The 26,898-nt window shown below is 40.6% G+C and overlaps 1 protein-coding gene across 4 annotated transcripts in view; it reads left to right on the top strand.

Moving 5' to 3' along the window:
* The window catches only part of RNF214 (ring finger protein 214), a 47,468-nt gene that overhangs the window by 1,333 nt on the left and 19,237 nt on the right, over positions 1–26,898 (top strand). Inside the window, exons 2-6 of one of the 4 annotated variants that reach the window (XM_078432776.2) lie at positions 822–946; positions 3,143–3,653; positions 4,348–4,407; positions 9,789–9,929; positions 12,747–12,886. In XM_078432776.2, the coding sequence (XP_078288902.1) occupies positions 822–946; positions 3,143–3,653; positions 4,348–4,407; positions 9,789–9,929; positions 12,747–12,886 (977 nt within the window). Of the gene's footprint in view, positions 1–821; positions 947–3,142; positions 3,654–4,347; positions 4,408–9,788; positions 9,954–12,746; positions 12,887–26,898 lie in introns of all 4 variants that reach the window. The other 3 variants (XM_078432775.2, XM_078432777.2, XM_078432778.2) reach the window with 3 other exon arrangements.

Raw genomic sequence — 26,898 nt, 5'->3', positions numbered from 1 at the left:
AACCCTATGTTACACCCCCTAGCCGCCCCCCTTACATTCTCCTACCCCGCCCCCCCACCTTTGTCTTCACTATAGAGGGCCACGAGTTTGTCCTGCCTCACAAAGGATGACCTTTTGATCCAAAAAGGGCATCAGTCCTGGTTCTCTGACTTGGATTACCCTGTTTTCCAGCTTCTCTTTTCCTGGGTAGAGTAACCAAGATTCTTGTACTTTTTTGTACCCTTGTAGTAACTTTCAAGAGTCTGTATTTTTCTCAGTGAGTGGTTCTGAAACATTTCCCATCTGTGGGGAGCACACTGACAGTAAAAGCTGCTCGGATTGCCCGATACAGTATTGCTGTTTTTCCTCGCACACTCAACACCTCCAAAAAACTTCACTTAAATTAATGAAGAATGCTTTTAATGACTTAAAAAGTGTAAGATGTTATCGATTGTTAGGCCCCCAAGTACGTTCTTTGTAAATAATACTACGTTAAGGTAGGCATGTGGACCATTTGGAAAATTCTCCCAGACTAGGCTGTTTTTAAATCACCGTATTTCTGCCAAAAGTGAAAAAGCTTTGTACAGACTCCTATTTATATAAATGTGGTGATTGCCGAGGATCGATGTCCACGGGGGCCTATTGTGGCCAAAAGGATCTTTTAAAACCCTGCTACAGAAAACTCTGAAGCCTTATTTTCTTCTGGGACCCAACTTTTTCTTTGTGTTTCTTTTCCTGGGACTCTGTTGTATGGATGTTCTGCGGGGGGGGGGGGGGGGGGGGGGGGAGATACACTTGTTTTAACAGTTTGGAAACTTGTAGCCTGTAATTTGTTTCTGAAGGTACAGAGCATGATGGCGGCGGCGTCTGAGGTAGCTGGTGTGGTGTCCAATGCCCCCAATCCTCCAGAATCCTCTTCTAGTTTATGTGCTTCCAAATCAGACGAAGGTCTCCCAGACGGTCTAAGGTAATGTGTGCATACCTGACTGGGAAGGTTTCATTTGGGAGAAGGGCTTCTGAGATGGCTTCTTAGAGAGGCAGAGCTGGGCTTTCCCCTTTTTGGCTCCAGTGGCCCTGCACTAGGTTAAGCACGTCCATATGTGTATTTAGGGTACCTAACACAGCACCTGGTGGCCCTCGGCAGGCATGCTAAGTATTTGTTGAGCAGATAGGTTAGAATACAGGGGATCAGACTTTTCCGAAAATGCAAATTTTTCACCACCCTGCTTTACGTGGACTTTATGTTCATTTAATTACGTGTGTGTGTGATATATTATATCTATGTGTATATCTATCTCTTATACCTATATGTTTTGTTATAGTTGTATATATTATGTTATCATGTATCATACTGGTATATTTGTATATGTCTTCTGTCTTACGTAGAGATATAGATATGTACACATGTACATACATAAGGCACGCATATATCCATACACGCACAAATAGACGTATACGTATATCATCTACAGATAAATAGATTGCTTTGTCACTGTGGCTTACTGCTGTGCGTAGATATTCTGCCTTCCATCTAAACTCTTGAGGGCTGGAGCTATGATTGCAACCTAGCATCTTAGAGCGCTTAACGCATAGTTACGCACAGTGTTGTACTAAATTGTATATTTCACCTCAACTCTAATTTTTTAGCATACCTAGGACCTAATATAATGGATAATACTGTACTAACAGTTTTATATGTATTAACACAGTTAATCCTCCCAACAGGAGGTGCTGATATTATTATTCCCACTTACAGGTGAGGAAACTGAGACACAGAGAGGTAACTTGCCCAGGGTCGCCAACAAGGAGTCAGGGTTTGAACCCAGGCCCGTCTGACTCCATAGTACTTAACAAATACTGGTTTACGTGAAGAGAGATTTGTTAGCGAAGGGGTAGTGGGGGCAACTGCTAAGTAAGCCTAACCATGAACTTGGATCTTCATTTTATAAGTAGAATCAGCCACATACTACTAGGAGTAATACTAGCAGCTGAGGTTTATTGAATATTTACTGTGCCAGGCTCTGTACTCAATACTTTCACACGCATGATTGCCTGCCATCCTCACAATAATCCTATTAGGAGGATAAGATTTCTGGTTTGCAAATGAATTGAAGTAACTTGCCCAGAGTCACACAACCAGTAAATAGCAGAGTCAGGATTTACACCCAAGATATACTGGACTATATGCCCAAATCAATAACTGTCTTCCCCCCTCCTCCACTCCCTCAGGTAACTCTCAGGAAGGAATCAGCTAGAAGTGTTTATAAAGGTTTTCATATCCCAAGATCTCTCAGTTTTATTTTGAACAGCCTGTACCTATTGAGAAAGGAAGGCACTGTGACATAAAGCCTCAGTCGATGCTGGCTTGGGGTACTTACAGGCGTCAGTTGACAGAATCAGTTTTTTAAAAAAGAAGGGGCAAGGAAATTTAGCATAGATGTCATCATTCCTTGGTGAGAGACTTACTGTTCTGAATGTGAGATGTCATCATAAATCCGTTTTAAAGATCTCTTCAAAAAGCAATGCATTAAATGGCCACGACAAACGATAAAACAACTATCCCAGTGTTGTATGCGTGTGTACTTGTCTGGGGTAAAATTTCTACTGACAGCTTCAGTATGGGATTCAAAATTGTCTTTGCCCCAGACAACTTGAAGTGAAGACGCTATGTTCTGGAAAATTCTCAAAGAACCTAAGAAGTGGTTCTGGTCAAAGATCTATATAAGGAATTTGAAAATTGTTTTTGGGACATGTGAGAGTGGAATATTTTTAAGTTAGTATTTTATTTATTAGAACATTACGTGTAACTAAGTTTGTACGTGTAACTGAATGAAATAATGACGAGCATTAGGCTGTTTTATCGACGTTCCCCGAAGTTATTCAAATGGGATCTCAGAAATTTGGATCTTCAGAGTCATTTATGTGTGTTTATTGACCATCACTGGACGGTAAAGGTCTGTCTCCACAGCCCAGGTTCTTAACCACTTATCTAACCAGGATGAAAATTGCTGGACAAAGACTAAGTTCCATTTCTTTCTGATGATTTTGGGGGGCTTGTGTAGCCTAGCTTCGTTCTTCTAGTCGTTATGTTGAAGGTATTATGTATTCAATCCTCCTTAAGGTTGGGTGAAGAGAGAAACTTTTTGTCTTATGTCTCTGATAGCCCCAAAGACCCTGCACAGAAGCACAAGAACTCACCTCTGTCGAGTGTAAGTAGCCAAACGATAACCAAGGAGAATAACAGAAATGTCCATTTGGAACACCCAGAGCAGAATCCTGGTTCATCAGCAGGTGACACTTCAGCAGCGCACCGGGCGGTTTTAGGAGAAAACTTGCTAGCCACAGCCCTTTGTCTTTCTGGCGGTGGGTCTCAGTCTGATTTGAAGGACGTGGCCAACACAGCAGGAGAGGAGGGGGACACGTGCCTCCAGGAGAGCCTCCATCGTGTCACTCGGTCTCTTAAGGCAGGGTGCCATACAAAGCAGCTTGCCTCCGGGAGTTGTTCTGAAGACAGATCCCCACAAGCCTCCATCCTAAAGGAAGGTAGCAGGGACACAGGCTTGGATTTCCGACCTGTAGTGCCTCCAGCAAATGGGGTTGAAGGAGTCAGAGTGGATCAGGATGATGATCAGGATAGCGCTTCCCTGAAGCTTTCTCAAAACATTGCCGTACAGGTCAAGTATCAAGTTTCTACTACTAAAACGGAATTCGGGCTCTTTATTTGTTTACATATTTATCGAGGGTAGGAGACCTTTCTTCATAGGTGGCGGAGAACTATTCCGTCTCGTTTTTTTATCGGCAGCTATCGTACGATTTTCACACAGTGCCGTGTGAGGACATCCTTCCGGTGTTCAATAAATAATAAAGCCAGGAGCCAGTGTCTAATCATGGCAACTAGGAACTTTGTGACCTACATATAATCTCTTCCGCTGATTAATCGATCACAGTAGGTCATTAGCGTTCATATTTCCCATCTTTGTCCTTACAGGAGGAATCCTCGTGAATTCTCTGACCTCCATCTTAAGAACATTGCATCCTGCCTCCTAGTGATTGGTGTCTTTGTTGTAGGAGGAAGGATGGGCACAATAAGTTTAGGGGGCAAAATTCTTATGTCACACTCGAGGCTGTCTGTCAGTTCTTGGGTTTTGTTCAGGTTATTCTGTGGGATGGATGTTCAATGCAGTATAGAGGCCAATGTCTCCTTGCCAGACCTGCGGTTTTCTCGTTAGGAAGCCGATAAGGGGAAAGCAAAAAAGATAAGCTTCTTAGTTACTTGTGGCAGATTTCTAGGTAAAATTACTAAAGAGTAATTCTGCCTTTTAAAATGTCTCTGAGTATTTCTGAATGTGATTCTTTCTTTCTTTATAGACTGACTTTAAGACGGCTGATTCAGAGGTAAACACAGATCAAGATATTGAAAAGAATCTGGTAAGTACTTAAAACAGTCACTGTGAATATATGAGACCATTAACTCAGACTATCTTGAGTCCTATCATCTCAGTTAGAAATGGTGCAGGAATCTCCTTTTAAAATCCCTGATGGATGGTTAGCTAACTTCTATTTGATCACTTTCAGAGATGGGAAACATTACTCATAAAGCAGCTGATTGTATTATCGTATTTGAGAAATAGCTCTTTTTTGTTGTTGTTTATTTATTTATTTATTTTGAGAGAGAGAGCGAGCGAGCGAGCAGGGGAGGGGCAGAGAAAGAGGGAGAGAGGGGATCTCAAGCTGTCTCTGCGCTGTCAGCACAGAGCCTGATGCGGGGCTTGATCTCACAAACCGTGAAATCATGACCTGAGCTGAAATGGAGGGTCAGACGCTTAAGTGACCGAGCCAGCCCCGGCACTCCTCTGATTGTCAGGGTCTGTTCTGAGGTGAGGACAGACCCTCTAACACTGCTTGTTAGAGTGTTCTCTTGAGTTCTGTAGAGTAAATCCAAACTCCCCTTTGCTTGTTTGCTCTATGTATACTTGAAGTGTTTTTTATACCTCTTCCCTTCCCCCCTCAAGTCTGAATCTTTCCAGAAAAAACCATCTCCAGACATTTTTAACGTTCTTCTTTTCTTCATGGGATACATTTTCCAGCCCTTCCGTCACCCTGCTTACTTTTCCACAGGGACATGTTCCATCTTGTCAGTGCTTTGAAAATGTGATCCTAAGAGCTAAATGCAATAATCCAAATACAGAAGAAGTAATTCACAGCACAGTGGGATTCTCGTTCTCTTTCGTGCCAGACGCTATTTCTTAAGCTTACCTGTGGCAGTCTCCTCACCTTTTGAGCTTTCCATAAAACATCTGTCAGGTCTTTTCCTGGTGTATTATTGAGTCATATCTTCCCTTTTTATTCCTGGTAATTGGTTTTTTAAAACCTCAAGAGCTGCCCGTGACTCGTTGTGAAAATGGTCTCTTTGAACTATCCCTGGCATTTTGTGGCAAAAACTTCCCTTCCGTACAAGTGTACGGATATCAAAATACGCATTTTTCAAGACGGAGGGTGAGGCCGGGAAAGGCGCCCTAGCATTGGAAGAGGTCTTAGGGTAATATGTGTTAGCTGAGTGGGGAAAAAAGAGGAAAAGTGCTTGCAGCAACCAACTAGATAAGAAAGTGGATATTTAGTCAAGCTGAAGAAACTGAAGGGCAGATGGAAGGAAGTTATGGGAGCGCGTTAACCAGATGAAGCGAGTAGAGTTTTTAGATAGAGAGTAACAACTTAGGCATTATTCATAAGAGGCGGGTAAGGAGACCCTACAGATGAGCAAGCTGATGCAGGCGTCCTGGGGGAAAACTGAGCTAGAAGAGAGGCTCCAGGGAAAGCGGGTAGAGTTCGCCGTTTCTTGAGCACTTATTCTAAGCACTTTCATCCAGAGTATTTATTTTGTCCCCACTATACAACAGTTCCGGTGTCTATAGCAATCCAAGGGACCAGCTAAGTTATACAGAAGCTTTAGCATCAGTCTGAAGCAGGAGCAGAAACCATGAAGCCATTGGGCCCAAAGAGGCCTGGAGTTACATTTTGCGTGGCTGTATTCTTTCGGGTGGTGGTGTGGCCCATGTGCTTTTAAAAAGGCAGTGGAGCTAGGCATTAAGGAGGGCACTTGTTGGGATGAACGCTGGGTATTTTATGTAAGTGATGAATCACTGGGTTCTACTCCTGAAGCCAGTACTGCACTGTATGTTAACTAACTTGAATTTAAATAAATACGTTAAAAGAAAAGAAAAAAGGCGACCATTATTTTCTCTGGGCCATAAAGCCTCAAGCTTAGTGGTTGTTCACAATTAAGGAATGATGAAAAATTCATATGCTTTGACCCATTTATCCCACTTATTTGAATTTATTCTCCCCAAATAACTAAAAGTTCAGTAGAAGGCAAGAGCTATGTAGCCAATGGTATTCATTTGTTTTTGTTTTTGTTTTTAATGGAAACAACCAACCCTTGAAAATGAACTATACGCAACGCGGAAAATACCTCTGATATAATATTGAATGAATTAAGGCAAATGCAAACCATCTACATGATAACAACAACAACCATGGAAAAATATGCCTGCAAATGGCCTCATACAGATAGTGTCTTCCTGGAAAGAGAGAGGTCACAGCAGGAGACTCTTCTATTGGTAAACATTAAACAAATCAGGAGATCAAAGTGTGGGGAGCTGCAGAGGGGTAGAAGCGGAGGTGCGTCTGTTCATTCTGTGTTGTCTACGGAGCGGCCAGTGCAAGTGCTGTCGAGGACCTCCCTCCACCCACTCACGTTTCCCAGCCTCAGTCACTGGTGTAAACCGTTGTGATATTTGTCATGGCTACCTGTGTTTTTATCCTGTTTATCTTTTTATTGAAAAAAAAAAAGTTCTTTCATATTATTTTTGAAAAAGAGAGAAAGAGAGTATGAGCAGGGGAGGGGCAGAGAGAGAGGGAGACAGGATCCGAAATGGGCTCTGTGCTGACAGCAGACAGCCCGATGGCAGGACTCGAACTTGCCAACTGTGAGATCATGACCTGAGCGCAAGTCGTATGCTCAACGGGCTGAGCCACCCAGGCGCCCCATTATTCTGCTTTCCTTAATGATGTTCTCGGAATTGACTTTAGATGTGATCTTTCTTTTTACCTGGTTGCGTCTTAAGTAATAGTGATGTTGTGTTAGTTACATTTTTAATGCATATTGAAATCAATATAAAACTATTTTTAAAAAGCAGTGGAGCTAGGCAGGTGTTAACCTTGGTGGCAATACAAGAAACTTGGCTCCTGTTTTATTTGTTTCCCTTTTTGTGCATTTATGGTAATGTCCCACTGCCTGCACTTGGAATTGTAACTTCTGATCCTTGGAACCAATTATCCACCAATGAAGCAAAGTAACTTTGGCCTGTTACAAAGATGATTTGGATCGAGTAGTTTACTGTGTACCTTTCAGTTCTCTGGGTGCATAAATAGTATGTACCTTCAGCCTTCTTGCCATGAAACTGGTGGGTTTTTTTGCCATCCTGAGTTGTTCTAAATATGCATTGTGGACAGAGAAGGTACCACAAAGAAATAAAGGGAAAGAGCTGTGGTTAAAAAAGAAAAGATTCCTCTTATCTACCAGTTGCATATTGGTCCTTAACCTTTCTTTAACTTTTCTTGGGTTAAAGTCCTCTTCCAGAATGTAGTTGATTTTTTTGTTTGTTTGTTTTTGAGAGAGAGGGCGCAGGTGAGTGAGGGGCAGAGAGAGAGTCCCACTAGGGGCAGAGAGAGAAAGAGAGGATCGGGGCTCACCTGAGATGGGGCTTGGGCTCACCCAATATGGAGCTTGGACTCACAAACATTATGACCTGAGCCAAAGTCAGATGCTTAACGAACGGAGCCACCCAGGTGCCCCCAAAATGTTTTGAAGACATTAATTCTCATCTCAGAAAAATGTATCTCCCTCCCCCACTCCAATTTCAGGGAGTTCAGAGATCCCTGAGGCCCAGCCATAGACCTCCGGTTCAGAATCCCTGTAACTGTGTGACAGTGAGGCGTCATCTGAGGAGCCTTAGTCATGTTTCAGCACCTGGACTAAGGACTAGCTCATCACAAAGCTAAAGTTCCATCTTGAGGGCTTATTTTTTATTATCACAATGTGATACGTTTTCCTTCATTCCTTTCTTTTCTTTTTAATTTTTTAAAGTGTTTTATTTATTTTTGGGGGAGAGACAGAGTGCAAGTGGGGGAGGGGCAGAGAGAGACACACACACACACACACACACACACACACACACACACACACACACAGAATCTGAAGCAGGCTCCAGGCCCTGAGCTGTCAGCACAGAGCCTGGTGTGGGGCTCGAACTCACAAACCATGAGATCATGACCTGAGCCGAAGCCAGGCGCTTAACCGACTGAGCCACCCAGACGCCCCTCCTTCATTCACTTCTAAAACCTGTCTTTTCTTTGAAAATAATTATCTTCTTCTTTTTAATTTTTTTACCATTTATTTTATTTTTTAAAAATTTTTTTAACATTTATTCGTTTTTGAGAGACACAGAGAGACAGAGTGTGAATGGGGGAAGGGCAGAGAGAGAGGGAGACACAGAATCCGAAGCAGGGTCCAGGCTCTGAGCTGTCAGCACAGAGCCCGACGTGGGGCTCAAACTCATGAGCTGTGAGATCATGACCTGAGCTGAAGTGGACGCTTAACCGACTGAGCCACCCAGGCGCCCCGTAAGGTTTATTTTTGAGAGACAGAAGGAGAGAGAGAGAGTGCGTGCGCAAGTGGGGAAGGGGTGGGGTGGGGGCGGGCAGAGGATCTGTAGCAGGCTCTGTGCTGACAGCAGAGAGCCTGATGCAGGGCTCAACCCATGAACCTCCACAAGATCATGCCCTGAGCTGAAGTCAGATGCTTAACTGAGCTAGCCGGTGCCCAAAAATAGTTATCTTTTAATGAACAAGTTCAGTTGAATGCTCTTAGTTTAAATTTTACATGGGCTGCCTTACACCAAATCTGTTTTAAATTGACCGTCTTTAAGTTTTAGTGTCCCTTTGAAAGGTCACCATCACTTCTCTTGATTTACGGGTGTGGGGAGGCAGAACACCGTAGTTCTCAGAAGCCTTAACTTCTACTCCATTACGTGAGAGTTTATTGATTGGCCCAATCTGAATACCGTGTTCCTCAGACCCCTTTAGTGGATCTGTCCATTTTTAGCACTAGTGACCAGTAAGGGATCCTATTTTCTGGATGCATTCTTGAGTAGGTGATCTGTTTTTTGGTCTTTGCCCGTTCATTTCTTCTTGCTTTGATAAAATGCCTCCTTCCTCTTATTCCCTGGAGCAGCGATTGCCAAACTTTTCTGTAAAATGTCTGATGGTAAATGTCTTAGTTTTGGGGGCTCTGTGGGTTCTGTTGTAACCATTCCATTCATTGTAGTATAAAAGCAACTTGTAAGCCATGTGGGTAGTTCCTATAAAACTTATTTATAAAAGCAGACGATGGCTGGATTTGGCCCACAGGCCATACATTGCCAGACCCTGCCTTAGCGAAGTGTTGTGCGATAGAATGTCCTGTAATGATGGAAATGTCTTGTATCTTGTGCCATCTAGTACGGTAGCCTTTTGTTATTTGTGGCTACCCAGTACTTGGGACGTGGGTGGCTAGGTTACTGAGGGGCCGTATTTTTAAATTCTCTTATTTTAAATGATTTTAATTTATAAAGCCACACATGGCCAGCCAGCAGTTAGAATATTGGATTGCACATCCTAGGGCTCTGCACAATGCCTTGAACGGGCATCTGGTGAATGTTTTTTTGCAGTTAGATCAGGGAATTACACTTTCCTTCTCTTGTTACAAATAGGACAAAATGATGACGGAGAGAACCCTGTTGAAGGAACGTTACCAGGAGGTCCTGGACAAGCAGAGGCAAGTGGAGAATCAGCTCCAAGTGCAGTTAAAACAACTTCAGCAAAGGAGGGAAGAAGAAATGAAGAATCACCAGGTATTCTGTTTATTAAAATTGTCAGTAAGTAAAGCTACACTTCCTAATCAAACTTTAATTTTGTTTCTGAATTAATAGAAATGGGAGGGCAGTATTTATCTTTTAACGGTTGTCTTAGAATTTTAGGGATCAAAAGAATTTTTGAAGGCATCTTGTTCAAGCTCCCACTAGTATTTTAGTTCAGAGAAAAAAGTTATTTACTTAACATATTTTGATGACACAGTTGACTGTCTACCTGGAAAACCACGTGATTAGACTCTTATGTTACATTAAAACCTACAATCCTAGGTAGATTAAAACTCTATGTGTGAAAACTGGAAAAAATATAAATTAGAAGAAAGTTTAGGAGCATATTTATGAAACCTCAAGTTGCAAGAGGTCATTTTAAGCCAGGCAGAAAACCCAGAAGCCATAAGAAAATGAACCAACTGCATTATATGTAATTTAAAACTTTTGATAGGACACATGATACAAAAACCAGTCAGAAGATCAATGTTAGACTGGGAAAAATGTTTGTGGCACACCTGATGAACGGTTTAATATCCATATCTGTGTTCTGAGACTCTTACACATTCATGGTAAAAGTCAGATACTCTAGAGAAAAGTCAGGAAAGGTTATTCTATAGCTTCCTATTGCTCCTGTGACAAATTACCGCGAATTTGGCAGCTGAACATGACACACATTTATTACCTGACAGTACTACAGGCCAGAAGTCCAACCTGGGTGTCACTGGGCTAAAATCCAAGTATTAGCAGGGTTGTATCCCTTTCTGGGGACTTGGGGAGAGTACCTCTCTCTGCATTTCTAGCTTCTAGAGGCTGCTTGCGTTCCTTGACTTGTGGCGCCATTCTCCATCCTCCAAGTCAGCAGATTTCCATCTCTGACCATTCTTCCCTAATCACATATTCATCTGATCACACCTGGGAAGGGTTCTCCACTTTTAAAGACCTGCATGATTAGGTTGGCTGTATCCAGATGACCCAGGATTATCTCCCCATATCCAGGTCTTTACCTTAGTCACAGCTGCACAGTGTCTGTTCCCATGGAAGGTAGCATATTTGCAGGTCCCAGGGATTAGGTTAGATTTGATTAGATGACCATGTGGTCATATTGGGGAGGGGGGGGGGGGCTATTATTTTGCCTACAGCAATTGTAAATGGCAATTCACAGAAGAGAAAAAGCAAGTGGATAATAAACATATGAAAAGAAGCCCAACCTCACTGGTATTCATTCATTCATTCATTCATTCATTCTTTCACTCAGCATTTTCTGAGTTCCTGATCTGAGCTCTGCAGATTTAATGGTAAAGAAAACATAGTCTCTGCATTGAATGCTTCTTTGAGTTGGAGGAAGCAGACATTAAAAACAGTAAAGGATGGGAGTTAGGAAAATGCTCCCTAAAATTATTAGATACCATTCCTCTCTCTCCCCTCAAGAGATTGGCAAAAATGAAATAAATTGTCAGGGTGAGGAAAAATGAACTCTTTTCAGACATTTGTAGATGTATGCATTGTTACAACCTTTTTGGAAAAGTTGTTAAGAATTATCAGTTAGGGGCACCTAGATGGCTCAGTCGGTTCGGCACCCGACTTAGCTCAGGTTATGATCTCAATAGCTTGTGGGTTAGAGCCCCGTGTCGGGCTCTGTGTTGACAGGTCAGAGCCTGGAGCCTGCTTGGATTCTGTGTCTCCCTCTCTCTCTGCCTTTCCGTGCTCACACTCTGTTTCTCTCTCTTAAAAATAAACATTAAAAAAAATTGTTTTATTTAAAAAAAATTATCAGTTAAAACTGAAATGTTCTGTGACCTAGCGATCGTATTAAGTCTGTTCTACAGAAATAAACGTTTTTATATGAAAACATAGACATAGAGTATTTATTGCAGTATGGTGTGTAGTTACCAAAAAAACTGGAATCAACTTAATGGACTCTTAACATAGAATGGTTGGATAAATTGGATATATACATATTATGTCTTATACAGCTATTTTTAAGTTAAATCTATATTGACAGTGTGTTTACATCAAGTGGAAAAAAGGATGGCAAATAACATGTATAAAATCCTCTCATTTGGAAAAAACACAAAAGCAAAGAAATACATATTTAAGTATACATGTGTTTGTGTAAGAACAGAGAGAGATGTGAAAGCCTGCTCCAACATCATGTTGGTTATGGGTGGAATTGGGGTGGACAGGGAGTGACCTATCACTTTTTTATTATTTGACTTCTTACTACAAATGTATACGTACACGTATGTATATATGTATATATATACACATACATACATACATACGTATATATATAAACTCTCACACGTGCATATATACATATATATATGTATGTACATATATATAAACTCTCACACATACATACATATATACATATATATATGCATACATATTTATATATATAAACCCTCACACATAATAAGTAGAACCTTAACAAAACAAAACCATATTTGTTGGAAATAGGAAATTCCCACCCTGTACAGGCATTCCTTTCAGGTGTTCATTCAGCCTTTACCCAAACATGAGTAATGGAGAGGTTATTCCCTCAGAAGGCAGTAAATTCCATTTTTGAACAGTTGGGATTGTTAGAAGTTCTTTGTCCTACTGAATTGAAATCTACTTTATTGTAACTTTCTCTCTTACATCTAAATACTGGCTTTCTGAGCCACTCATGAACCAGATTCCTTCAGTTCAAGTTGAATTTACTAAAGTCAATGTGTTAATTTGTTTAGTTAAAAATAACCTTCAGACCAAAAGAACTAATTTGTTTCCTTCTTTATTTGTGTGTGGCTGTAATTATGGGGGACTCAGGAGATACTGAAGGCTATCCAGGATGTAACAATAAAGCGAGAAGAAACAAAAAAGAAGATAGAGAAAGAAAAGAAGGAGTTTTTGCAGAAGGAGCAGGATCTGAAAGCTGAAATTGAGAAGCTTTGTGAGAAGGGCAGAAGGTAAATGATGCTGTTTAGAGTAGAACCCTGCACGTATGTATATATTTGTGCATAAGTAGCTAGTCGTGTTTATGTTCCTACTTCCTTTTCTTTTGGTCTAATTCTTATTTGAAAAACAAGTGCACAAATAAAATCCTGTAATGACTTCAGCGTTTTCAGCACCTTGTTTTAGATTCAATAAAGAAAAATGTTCAGATTAAATAATACCTTAAAATAATAGCAGCTGCTTGTTGGGTCCTAAGTGTGATGAAGATTTTGAAATGCATCTAACAACCACTTCGCTTGTTTTGAACCTGGTTCTTCAGAAGTTCAGGGTATGGAAGTACTCTGATTATGTTATCCACTAAAACAGATTTCAAACAGTAACATCGTAAGTAAGCTGTTTGGAGAGAATTATTTAGTGGATCTATGTTCTCTTCTGGGCATTGCAGTAAGAACAAAGTAGGTGTAGAATTTGGTCGGATTTTCAGTTTTCCAACTTTCTTAATGTTGAAATAAAAATAACTGCGAACACTGATGATTTTATTTAAATTGTAAAATGCGCTTTTATTTGTCACTAAAATCTTGGCTTGCTGATGAGTGAAAAGTAGCAAGCTCATCGGTTGAATCATTTTTCCAAGCATGAAAGATGGTAACTGTGAAAGGTCAACGTGAGAAAGCACATTTGGGAAAGAGCCTAAGGATCAGTCTGTTTTGTTGACACTCGAATGATGGATGGTTACAGGCTGGGTCGGTTGTCCGTGCTGATCCATGTGCCAGCAGTTATGAAGAGTGTGCTGGGACCATAACGCCATACCTGGTGTTGTTAGTGATCCGGACCGCTGCCACTACCTGCTGACAGCATGGCCTTTGTCATCGTCTTCACGGTCTGCAAGGGGGAGGAGGTGAAACAGACATGTGATGCGAGCAACTCAGCAGCAGACGTCTTAGTGAGCAAAAGCTAGGAAGGAGAGTCTGTAATTATATTCTAGGCTCTGTGAAAGGTTTCCTTTTGATGTGTACTCTACGCTCTTAACATATCTCTGACCGCTTTCTTTACCTTCTGATTGGGTAGCCCCAGAGTGGTTGATACTAACAGTTTGCTGCTTGTGCTCTTGAAGATCCAATTGGGTGTTTTTACGTGTGTTGTGAATGTCAGAATGGTGCTTTCTGTCATTTGTTTTGTGGCGTGTGGGGTTCACTTTTCCAGAAGCAGGAGGAAGAAGTCTTCTGTGTGTATCTTTGTTCAGGCAGTGATAGAGGTTTTGTTTTGCATTCCGTCATCCACAGTAACTGTGGGCACAGAGCTTTTGCTCATTTTGCTAGTCTGCTCAGGCTGCCTTAACAGAGTACCACAGACTGGGTGACTTAACAGAAATGTAAAAATAAAAGGAAAAGAAAAAGAAAGGATAATAATTAGAATCAGGATGAGCAATAAAAACAAGAGCAACAACAACAGCAACACAGAAGTGTATCGTCTCACAGTTCCAGAGGCTGGAAGTCCAAGGTTAAGATGCCAGCAGGGTTGGTTTCTGGTGAAGCTGTCGTCTTGGCTTGCAGACACCGCTGCCTTCTTGCTCTGTCCTCACATGGCCTTTCTCCTCTGGGTGTGCACACTCCTGCTCTCTTTCCTCTTCGTATAAGGACACCAGTCCTCCCGGATTAGATCCCCATCCTTATGCCCTCATTTAACTTCAATTACTTCCTTGAAGGCCTTATCTCCAAATACAGTCACACTGCTGGTTAGAGTTTCAACACAGGAATTTTGGGACACATTTCAGTCCATAACAGTCAAATTTCCTGTTTGTAGCTCTTTCGTTCAGTCAGTGTTTATGAAGTGTCTTCTGTGAGCTAGACAATATGGGCCTAGAGAATAAAAAGTCCTGAAGGGGGGCACCTGGGTGGCTCAGTCGGTTAAGCCGTCAACTTCTGCTCAGGTCATGATCTCACGGTCAGTGAGTTTGAGCCCTGCATCGAGCTCTGTGCTAACAGCTCAGAGCCTGGAGCCTGCTTCGGATTCTGTGTCTCCCCTCTCTCTGCTCCTCCCCTGCTCGCGCTCCCTCTCTCAAAAATTAAAAAACACTAAAAAAAAAAAAAAAAAAAGTCCTCAAGGAGCTTATTGCTTAATAAGGGAAATGATAGTATAATGATACCATATAGTGGTGGTATGAGGTCCGGACTGGGTAGGAGTCAAAGAGGGCTTCCCGGAGAAAGTGATTCCAGAAATAAATCCCGAAAGATAAAGGGGAACAAGAACACCAAATGCAATGGATGATCCTTGGTTTGATCCTGGATTAAACAAATAAACTGTAGGGGCGCCTGGGTGGCTCAGTCGGTTGGGCGTCCGACTTCGGCTCAGGTCATGATCTCGCGGTCCGTGAGTTCGAGCCCCGCGTCGGGCTCTGTGCTGACAGCTCAGAGCCTGGAGCCTGTTTCAGATTCTGTGTCTCCCTCTCTCTCTGACCCTCCCCCGTTCATGCTCTGTCTCTCTCTGTCTCAAAAATAAATAAACGTTAAAAAAAAAAAATTAAAAAACAAACAAACTGTAAAGGACGTTTTGGAATAAATGGGAAAATTTGAATATGGATTACATATTAGATAGTGTGTTGATATTAAATATTTGGGATACTGTGGGTTATGCTGTTGAATGTTTATGTAGAAGATTGTTCTTGTTCTTTAAGAGCTACTTGCTGGAGTTTTAGGGGCTAGGTGTAAGGATGTCTGTAACTTTCAGATGGTTCCGAGAGAGACAAAATGAATGTGGCAAGTAAGGGTAACAACTGATGAAGCTAGATGAAGGGCACGTGTTTATTATACCATTCTCTTGATTTTTGTTTTGGATCGAAACGTTCAAAGGTAGAGTTATAGGGTGGGGGTAGATACCAGGAGGAATTAGTGGGGCAAAGAATAGGGCAAAGAGCTTGCAGGCAGGAGGCCTACAGATGAGAGAGCCACACTGAGCTGTTAGCTGGGCCGGAATGAGGCCAGTGAAGTAGTGGGAAGCTGGTCACAAAAGATTCCTATGTTGTGTTCAGGAGTTTGGGTTTTTCCCTGATAGAGATATTGAAAGATTTTAAGGGAGGAGAGGTATCAAAGGATGAGCTTTGTATTTTAGATAAATGACTTTGGCAGGTGGAAAGCAGGTGGGAGTAGCTTGGAGGGCCACTTAGGAGATGTCTCTGTCAGAGCCTGTGTCACTCTGGCGCCAGCGGGGAGGAGAGAAGGGAACGCATTTGTCAGGAGCACTGGTCGGTGACAGGGAGGAGCTGGTGTAATTCCCATATTTCTGGCTCTGAAAATGGGGGAAATAATGGGGTTCTTTTGTAAGGCGTCTTAGCCGTTTTATCTTACAAGTTTCAACTTAATTCTGCCTACTTTGTGACATCTTCCTTATCCACTTCTTCCTGAACTAATTTCTGATTTCTCCCTCCTCAGAACATCTATACAGCTCTCTGACCATTTAGTGCTTATTTTTATATTGTACCCTACATTTTTTCCCACCTGTGTATGTCTCAGCTGCCCACTTACATTGTAAGCCTCTTGAGGATAAATACTAGATTCTCTCTGTGTATAGGTAATTAAAAAAAATTCATTCTCATATTCTTTTCCAGTACTCAGTTCATTGCTATATATCTGGTAATTATTTGACAAGTATTTGTTGAATCACTGGATAGCAAATTAAGAGAATTTCACATTGGGGCGCCTGGGTGGCTCAGTCAGTTCAGCATCTGACTCTTGGTTTCAGCTCAGGTCATGAACTCATGGTTCATGAGTTCAAGCCCCGTGTCTGGCTCCACTCTGACACTGTGGAGCCTGATTGGGATTCTCTCTCCCCTCTTTCTCTACCCCTCCCCTGTTCTCTCTCTCTCTCTCTTTCTCTTTCAAAATAAATAATTTTTTCAAAAGAGAATTTTAGGGGCCCCTGGGTGGCTCAGTTGGTTGAACATCTGACTTCGGCTCAGGTCATGATCTCACAGTTTGTGGGTTCGAGCCCCGCCTTGGGTTCTGTGCTGACAGCTCAGAGTCTGGAGTCTGCTTCACAGTCTGTGTCTCTCTCTCTGTCCCTTCCCTGCTTATATTCTCTCTCTCTTTCTCAAAAATAAATAAATATTAAAAAAAAATGAAAAAAAGAATTTTTCACTGATGTTATGTGAAGGTGAATTTAATAGAAATCTGCTAAGTGCTTTGTACTTTTTGAGGTAGTCACTATGTATTTTATTTATTTATTTTTTAAAGTTTATTTATTTTGAGAGAGAGTACCGAATAATCAGTTTATTTGATTTTTTTCTCCTGGATACTTGGTTGCTTTGTCACGGACATTGTCTTGCTTTCGTGGGACACTTCCTAATTCTCTGCTTATATCCTCCAAGATTATTGCTGGCTTGGAGAAGGTGAGGGCTCAGTGTGCATGTTGTTCCAGGGCAGAACTTCTTTTTAAGATTCCTGCCTTTAACTGTGACTCATGGGGAATGACAGCAAGTAGAGCCCTTCCTCCATAAAAGATGGTGAGCTTGTGCTTTAAAGGGCTTCATCAATCAACTTGTAGAAGTATCTTGGGACAAATAGCAGGAAAGCTGCAATATTAAGCCCGATTCTTCTTTTTTAAAAGATGTTGTGAGCTTGCCTAATGAACTCACATGATAGAGTGATAGGTAAGTAGTAGATCAAGGTACTTAGTGTTGGAAGCATTTCTTTAGATATGTCACAAGAGTCTGTGCTAAATTGAAATTAATAGGGTGCATGAAGATTCATTTTGGAATTCTCTCACCAAATGGTAGTTTATTTAACAGGTACGCATGGAAGCCCTGGTAGCTTGCCTAGTAAACAGTCAATCGGGTGAGTGTTTCTTGGGTGTGCAGCAGTGAGCCAGGCTGTCACAACATCCTGTATTTAACCACAGCCTTCAGTCCTCCCGGCAGTCGACTTGTTCCCAGTAAGTCTACACTTGGACCACTTCAGGTCCCCTTTCTCTTTTGGTGACCTTGCTCCTTTGCCACCAGTCTTTCAGCTCCCTGGATGCATGTCTTTCCATAGCCAGCCTAGACGTGTGGTCCACTGCTTGAATTACTCCCTTAGTGTTCCCCTCCGTTCTCTTCCCCTGCATTTTTCTGTAGTCCTCCAGTCCTGGGTCAGGTCCGCCACCTGGCCTGTCATCTTACCCCTGGGCTGCTGAGAGCTGCTGGAGACAGTCACATGACGGTGTGTTTTGGGTCCGAATAAATGTATGACTTCTAACAGCACCTGGATTTTCAGGGCTCCCTCTTCCTCTGAGAGCTGTCCCAAACTTTTACCTCCCATTCTGAACTTTCTCTCTCCCCCATTTCTCTCCTTCGTCTTAGCAGATGATCTCGCTTTTTATTTCACTGAAGAAATAGAGGCCATCAAGGGGCGCCTGGGTGGCGCAGTTGGTTAAGCGTCCAACTTCAGCCAGGTCACGATCTCACGGTCCGTGAGTTCGCGCCCCGCGTCAGGCTCTGGGCTGATGGCTCGGAGCCTGGAGCCTGTTTCCGATTCTGTGTCTCCCTCTCTCTCTGCCCCTCCCCCGTTCATGCTCTGCCTCTCTCTGTCCCAAAAATAAATAAAAAACGTTGAAAAAAAAAATTTAAAAAAAAAGAAATAGAGGCCATCAAGTGAAACTTCCTTCAGTTTCCCAGCTATTGGCACACACATCCATCCCTTCCTCCTGTCCCAGTATCTGAGTTGAACGTTTCTACCTGGATGTGAATTCAGTTCACTCTCGCTTCTACCATTTCTCCGTAAGTGGCAGCACTGTGCCCTTCCAACCACACCTAAGCTGAAACACTGAGAGTCCTCCTAATTCTTATCTCATAGACTTTGACCAAGTTCCGTACATCCTCCTCCTCCTCCTCCTCCTCCTCCTTCTTCTTCTTTTTAATGTCTTTTTATTTTTGAGAGAGAGCACGAGCGGGGGAGGGGCAGAGAAAGGGAAACAGAGGATCTGGAGCGGACTCTGAGCTGACATCAGCAAGCCCTATGTGGTGCTCAAAGTCACAAACCGTGAGACCATGACCTAAACCAAAGTCTGATGCTTAACCGACTGAGCCACCCAGGCACCCCAACAGCCATGCTGGTTTATACATACTACAACATGAACTCACTTAAAACTCAGCCTGTATTATTTGCTCTAGAAAGCTTTCCCACATCCTCCCCTTCACACATTGTGAACATTTAATTTAGATGACCCTCCTCTGTACTCGCTAGCATGCTGTGTGTACCTCTGTCTCAACCCATATCTCTGATGGTCTTTTTGTTAACTTGAATGCCTCCTCCATCATATAGTTAGCTTCTTGAGGGTAAGTGTTTTGATTTATCTATTGCTGTGTAAAAAAGCAGTCGTAAAACTTAGTATCTTACAACAATAGTAATTTCTATTCCTCTCACAGCTCTTTGGGTTGACTGAGTCTCAGTTGGACGGTTCTGCTAGTCTCCTTTAGAGCCATTCCTGTAGCTGTGGTTGGATGGTGACTGGGTCTTGAACATCCATGATGGTGTCATTAATATTTCTGACACCTTGGCAGGGACACCTGGAAGGCTGGGCTCACCTGGGACTCCAAGAGGTCTAGGCCTTTTCTGACTCTCTCTCTCTATATTATCTCAGGGCTTTTTCCTCTCTAGGTGGTCTTTCCAACACAGGGGCAGATTTTCTACTTGGTGGCTCAGAGCTCCCAAGAGTGCAAAAGTGGAAATTTCTCGGCTTTCCTAAGCCATAGCCTTGGAACTGGTGTAGTGCTACTTCTGTGGCATTCTTTTGGTTAAAATGAGTCACAGGGCCAGCTCAGATTTAGCATTGGAGGGGACTGTGAAGAGCATGGACACCAGGAGGCCTGGTGCATTGGGAAGGGTCCATATCTGGAAATCTGCTACCACAGCAAGTAACACGTCTTATTTAATTTTTTCTGCTTAGCATAGATTAGTGTCTTTTAAATATGGGGAATCATAGAAGTTATGCAGATAGATACATAATTAGAGATGTTTTAGAAACATGCAGGAAGAATTTTGGAGAGAGACAGAGGCTGGGACATCAACCAGGAGAAGCCCTTACAATAAACTGAGTTTCCAAGGATCCTTATAAGAGTAGTAGTGATGGTGGAATGAAAGAGAAGAAATGGATTCAGGAGGAATTGATGCTGGATTATTTTAGAGATTAAGATTGGGGAAGGTGTCAAAACGAACTTCCCTGTATTGACCCTGGTTAGTAGTTATGTGCTATGTGGTAGTAATTGGGAAATGGAATTCAAGTTCTACGTTTCGAGGGTAAAGAAGTAATTTGATGATATGAGACATACAAGTTAAAATACTAAGTTGGCCTTTGGAAGTGGGACACTAGACTCGAAGAGTTGACTGTGTAGAGGTGATAGTTACGATACTAGAATTGAGTTTTTTATGGGAAAAAGTATAGAGTAGGGCTTAATTCTGAACCCTGAGGTACACCTGCAGTTTGGGAGTATAAAGAGGAAGCGAAGGCAGAAAGGAAGGGAAACAGCTTATAATAGTTTAGGGTTTCAAAGGGAGAAGTGCCTAACAATGTCAGAAATTTCAGACAAGTAAGTAAGAACCAGGTCTGAGTAAAGGCCATTGGTAATTACTGAGTGTAACCAGCAGGGAAAGTTTTTAGGCAGAGGAATTAAATGATTGGATTTATTTTTACCCCAATATTTTATTATGAAAAATTTTTAAACACTAGGAGAAGCTGGGAGTATTGTACATTAACACTCACCACCTAGATTCAACAATGAACATTCTGCTAAATAGGTTTTAGCAATATCTTTCCATCCCTCTATCCATTCATCAGTCCTCTTTTTTTTTTCGATGCATATCAGGGCAATTTGTAGTCATCAGTAACTTCACCTTTAAATCCGTGAACATATATATCATTAATTAGAGTTAAATATTATTATTTGTGTGTTTTTTATTTTTTTGGTAGTAACATGTATATGCAGTTAAATACGTAAGTCTTAAGTGTACCGTTCCATGAGTTGTGACAAATGTATGTGCCTGTGTATTCAGACCCCATCAAGTATAGAGAATACTACCATTAGGCCAAATGGTTCCCTCATACACTTTCCCAGGCATATCTTTTCTTTATCGTTTTTAATGTAAATCCAAGTTAGTTAACATATAGTGCAATAATGATTTCAGGAATGGAATTTAGACGTACAACACCCAGTGTGCATCCCAACAAGTGCCCTCCTTAGTGCCCATCTCCCATTTGGCCGAACCCCCAACCAACATCTATCTCTCCAACAACCCCTCAGTTTGTTCTCTGTATTTAAGAGTCTCTTACGGTTTGTCTCTCTCTCTGGTTTTTCTTATTTTTCCTTCCCTTCCCCTATGTTTATCTGTTGTTTTTCTCAAATTCCATGTACGAGTGAACTCTTAGGATATTTGTCTTTCTCTGACTGACTTATTTCACTTAGCATAATATAATGCACTGTAGTTCCATCCACATTGTGGCAAATGGCAAGATTTCATTATTTTTGATTGCTGAGTAATATTTCATTGTATATATGCACCACATCTTTATCCGTTTGTCAGTTGATGGACATTTGGGATTTTTCCAAAATTTGGCTTTTGTCGATAGTGCTGCTATAAACATTGGGGTGCATGTACCCTTTCGAATCAGCATTTTTGTGTCCTTTAGATAAATACCTAGTAGTGAAGTTGCTGGGTCACAAGGTAGTTCTATTTTTAATTTTTTGAGGAATCTCCATACTGTTTTCCAGATTGGCTGCACCAGTTTGCCTTCCCACCAGTAGTGCCAAAGAGATCCTCTTTCTCCGTGTCCTTGTCAACATCTGTTGTTTCCTGAGTTGTTAATTTTAGCTATTCTGACAGGCATGAGGTGGTATCTGATTGTGGTTTTGATTTGTATTTCCCTGATGATGAGTGATGTTGTGCATATTTTCATGTGTCTGTTAGCCGTCTAGATGTCTTCTTTGGAAAAGTGTCTCTTCATATCTTTTTCCCATTTCTTCATTGGATTATTTGTTTTTTGGGTGTTGAGTGTGGTAAGTTCTTTATAGTTTTTGGGGTACAAACCCTTTATCTGATATGTCATTTGGAAATATCTTCTCCCATTCTGTCAGTTGCCTTTTAGTTTTGCTCATTGTTTCCTTCGCTGTGTAGAAGCTCTTTATCTTCGTGAGGTCCCAATAGTTCATTTTTGCTTTTGTTTCCCTTGCCTCCCGAGACATGTCTAATAAAAACTTGCTGCAGTTGAGGTCAAAGAGATTGGTTGCCTGTGTTCTCCTCTAGGATTTTGATGCCTTCTGTCTTACATTTTGTTCTTTCATCCATTTTTTTTTAATTTTCAATTTTACAGATTTTGTATTTCTTTTTTTTTAATTTTATTTTTTTAAATCTATATCCAAATTAGTTAACATATAGTGCAACAATGATTTCAGGAGTAGATACCTTAATGTCCCTTACCCATTTAGCCCATCCCCCGCCCCCCCCACAACCCTGTTCTGCATATTTAAGCATCTTTTATGTTTTGTCCCCTCCCTGTTTTTATATTATTTTTGTTTCCCTTCCCTTATGTTCATTTGTTTTGTCTCTTAAAGTCCTCATATGAGTGAAGTCATATGATATTTGTCTTTCTCTGACTAATTTCGCTTAGCATAATACCCTCCAGTTCCATCCATGTAGTTGCAAATGGCAAGATTTCATTCTTTTTGATTGCTGAGTATACTCCATTGTGTGCGTGTGTGTGTGTGTGTGTGTATATACACACCACATCTTTATCCATTCATTCATCGATGGACATTTGGGCTCTTTCCATACTTCGGCTATTGTGGATAGTGCTGCTACAAACATTGGGGTGCATATGTCCCTTCGAAACAGCACACCTGTATCCCGTGGATAAATGCCTAGTAGTGCAATTGTTGAGTCATAAGGTAGTTCTGTTTTTAATTTTTTCAGGAACCTCCATACTGTTTTCGAGAGTGGCTGCACCACTCTCGCTTGCGTTCCCGCCAGCAGTACAAAAGAGATCCTCTTTCTTTGCATCCTCGCCAACATCTGTTGTTGCCTGAGTTGTTCATGTTAGCCATTCTGACAGGTGTGAGGTGGTATCTCATTGCGGTTTTGATTTGTATTTCCCTGATGATGAGTGATGTGGAGCATTTTTTCCTGTCGGTTGGCCATCTGGATGTCTTCTTTGGTGAAGTGTCTGTTTGTGTCTTTTGTCCATTTCTTCACTGGATTATTTGTTTTTTTGGGTGTTGAGTGTGATAAGTTCTTTTCAGATTTTGTATACTATCCCTTTATCTGATATGTCATTTACAAATATCTTCTCCCATTCTGTTGGTTGCCTTTTAGTTTTGCTGATTGTTTCCTTCGCTATGCAGAAGTTTTTTATTTTGATGAGGTCCCAATACGTTTTTGCTTTTGTTTCCCTTGCCTCTGGAGACGTGTTGAGTACGAAGTTGCTGCGGCCAGGATCCAAGAGGTTTTTGCCTGCTTTCTCCTCGAGGATTTTGATGGCTTTCTGTCTTACATTGAGGTCTTTCATCCATTTTCAGTTTCTTTTTGTGTCTGGTGTAAGAAAGTGGTCCAGGTTCATTTCTCTGCATGTCGCTGTTCAGTTTTCCCAGCACCACTTGCTGAAGAGACTGTCTTTATTCCATTGGATGTTCTTTCTTGCTTTGTCAAAGATTTGTGGGTCCCTTTCTGGGTTCTCTATTCTGTTCCATTGATCTATGTGTCTGTTATTGTCCTAGTTCCATTCTGTTCTGATGATTATTACAGGTTTGTTTGTAATACAGCTCAAAGTCTGGAATTGTGAGGCCTCCAGCTTTGGTTTTCTTTTTCAAGATTGCCTTGGCTATTCGGGGTCTTTTCTGGTTCCATACGAATTTTAGGATTGTTTGTTCTAGCTCTGTGAAGAATGGTAGTGTTATTTTGGTAGGGAATGCTTTCCCAGTCATTTCTTGTCCCTTCTTCCAAAAGCAACTGCTGATTTCTGATTTTTTTAATCAGAAATTAATTTAGCAGGTTCTAGAGTGTCACATAAATGAAATCATAGAATGTGTACTCTTTCGTGTAGGATTTCTTTCATTCAGCATAATGTTTTTTGACATTCATTCATGTCTCTTTATTGTCCAGTAATATTCCTTTTGTTAATATACCACTGTTTGTCCGTTCTCCTTTGAGGGGCATGTAAGGATTTCCAGATTTTGATTATTATGAATAAAGCTGCTGTGAACAGTCAAATACAGGTCTTTGTGTGAACATATGCTTTTATTTCTCTTGGGTAAATTTCTAGGGGTGGAATCATCAGGTAGTAGGCTAGGTATATGTTTAGTTTTATAAGAAACTGACAGATAAATTTCCCAAGTGGATATACGATTTTACACTCTGCCTACAAGGTATGAGAATTCTGGTTGCTCCATATCCTTGCCACTCAGGTGGTTGTATTTCATTGTGGTATTATTCTGCATTTCCCTCATTATTAATGATATTGATCACTTTTCCCTCCTGCTTATTGATCATGCATATATTTGTTTTTGTGAAGTGTCCACTCAGATTTTTGCCCCCCTCCCTTTTTTTTTTGGTTGAGTTTTTAGAAGTTCTTTGCATATTCCAAATATAAAGCCCTTTGTCAGTTATATATTCTCTGAAATTTTCTTCCACTCTCTGACTTAGCTATTCATTTTTTAATTGTATCTTTTGATGAACAGAAGTTTTAATTTTAAGGATGTCTAATTTATCAAGTTCTCTTTTATAGTTTTTGCATTCTTTGTCCTAAGAAACCTTTACCTACCCTGAAGTAGCAAAGATGTTCTCTGTTTTCTTATGGAAGCTTTATCATTTTAGCTTTTATCTTTATGATCCATCTAGGCTGGTTAGTTCAGTTGGTTAGAGCGTGGTGCTAATAGCTTTGATCTTTATGATCCACCTCAAGGTAATTTTTCTGCATTGTGAGAAGTAGGGGTTGAGGTTCATTTTTTCCTATATACCTATTCAGTTCTTCTAGCACTATGTGTTGGAAAGACTTTCCTTTCTCTCCGTTGGGTTACTTTACACCTTTGCCAAAAACCAAATGACAATATGAGTCATTTGTATAAATAGTAGGCCTATTTCTGAGTACTATTTTTTTTAAATGTTTATTTATTTTGAGAGGGAGAAAGAGCGAACATGACTCGGGGAGGGGCAGAGGGAGAGAGAGAATCCCAAGCAGGCTCCGCACTGTCATCGCAGAGCCCGTTGTGGGGCTCGAACCCACGAACCTGAGATCGTGACCTGAGCCGAAATCAAGAGTTAGACGCTTAACTGACCGAGCCACCCAGGCACCCCTGTGAGTCCTATTCTATTGCATTGGTTTATTTGTCTATCTTTATGCCATATCATACTGTTGTGATTATTATGGCTTTATAGTAAGTTGCAGTCAGAGAACATAAGGTGTTCTGTTTTTTTTTTAAGGTTGCCTTGAACCTTTCCACTACTTTTGGGTCCTTTACACTACCATTATATGTTTGAGAAGCAGCTTGCCAGTGTCTACAAAAGCAAAAACAAAACTGGTGAGACACAGTTGCCTTGAATCTGTAGATCAATTTGGGGAAAATTGACATCCTAATAATATTGAGCCTTCCAATCCATAAATATGTGTCTGTTGGTTATTTAGGTCTTTGTGTTACCAACATTTTGTAATTTCCAGTGTACAGGTCTTACACATCTTTTTTTAGATTTCAAAAGAAATTTTTTCTATTTCATATTCTTTGACACTATTCAAGTAGAATTAAATTTTTAAATTTTTATTTATTTATTTATTTATTTTTAAGTAGTCCCAATGTGGAGTTTGAATTCACAACCCTGAGATCAAGACCTGAACTGAGAACAAGAGTTGGACATTTAACCTACTAAGCTTCCCAGGCACCCCAGAAGTAAATTTTCAAAAAAGTTTCCAACCATTTCTTGCTAGTTTGTAAAAATACAATTTATTTTATATATTAATCTTGTACCTCCTATTTTGCTAAATTTACACGTGAATGTCTTAGTAGTTTTGTAGATTCTTTAAGATTTTCTATATAAACAATGATAGCTTCTGTGAACATACAGTTTTATTTCTTCCTTTGAAATCTTAAGCCTTTTATTTCTTGTAAACATTATAGCACTGGCTAGGACCTCCAGTATAGTGTTGAATAGAAGTGGTAGAGTAGAGTAGTTCCTGCTCTTAGGGGGAAATGTTTACTATTTTACCATTAAGCTTGATGATAGCTATAGCTTTTTTGTGGATGCTCTTTATCATAGTGGGGAAGTTCTCTTCTGTTTCTGATTTTCTGAGAGTTCTTAACATGGTTGGATGCTTAGTTTTGTCAAATAGTTTTTCTGCATCTATTAAAATTATCAAATAGTTTTTCCCCTTTATTCTGTTAATAAGGTGAATTACATTGATTTTTTTTTTTTTTCAAGTGTTAAACCAGTCATCATCCTTGGCATAAATTCACTTGGACAAGATACATTTTTGTTTTTATATATTGCTGGATTTGACTTGCTATTATTTTTTAGGGGTATTTGTGTCTATAACTACTGAAGAACATTGATCTATATTATTTTGATTTTTAAAAATTCAGTTACATTGATTGCTGAGGGAGTAAAGTTAAAATGTTTATAGTTATAGACTTCCCTCTTTTTCCTTTTAATTCTGTGAAGTTTTCTTTGTTATGCTTTGAGGCTATGTTGTTAGATACATATATATTTATGATTATTATATATTCTTGACAAATTGGCCATGTTATCATTATGAAATGTTTCTCTTTATCTTTGTCATATTCTTTATGCTAAAGTTTACTTTATGTGATATAAATACTACAGTCTCATGTTTATGTTTTATATGGTGTATATTTTCCCATCATTCATCTTTAGCTTATCTACATTTTTATGTGTCCTGTAGACAGCATATAATTGGATCTTTCTTTTTGATCTCTTCTGACAAGCTGCCTTTTAAATAAAGGCTTTAGTCAGTTTATATTTAATGTAATTATTGATATGGTTGAATTTAGGTCTACTCT

This window comes from Panthera onca, chromosome D1 (assembly GCF_046562875.1).
Source record: "Panthera onca isolate mPanOnc1 chromosome D1, mPanOnc1 haplotype 2, whole genome shotgun sequence".
In the NCBI taxonomy this organism is placed as follows: Eukaryota; Metazoa; Chordata; class Mammalia; order Carnivora; family Felidae; genus Panthera; species Panthera onca.
The sequence above is the reverse complement of the archived record's forward strand: the minus strand, read 5'-3'. Positions and strand labels throughout refer to the sequence as shown.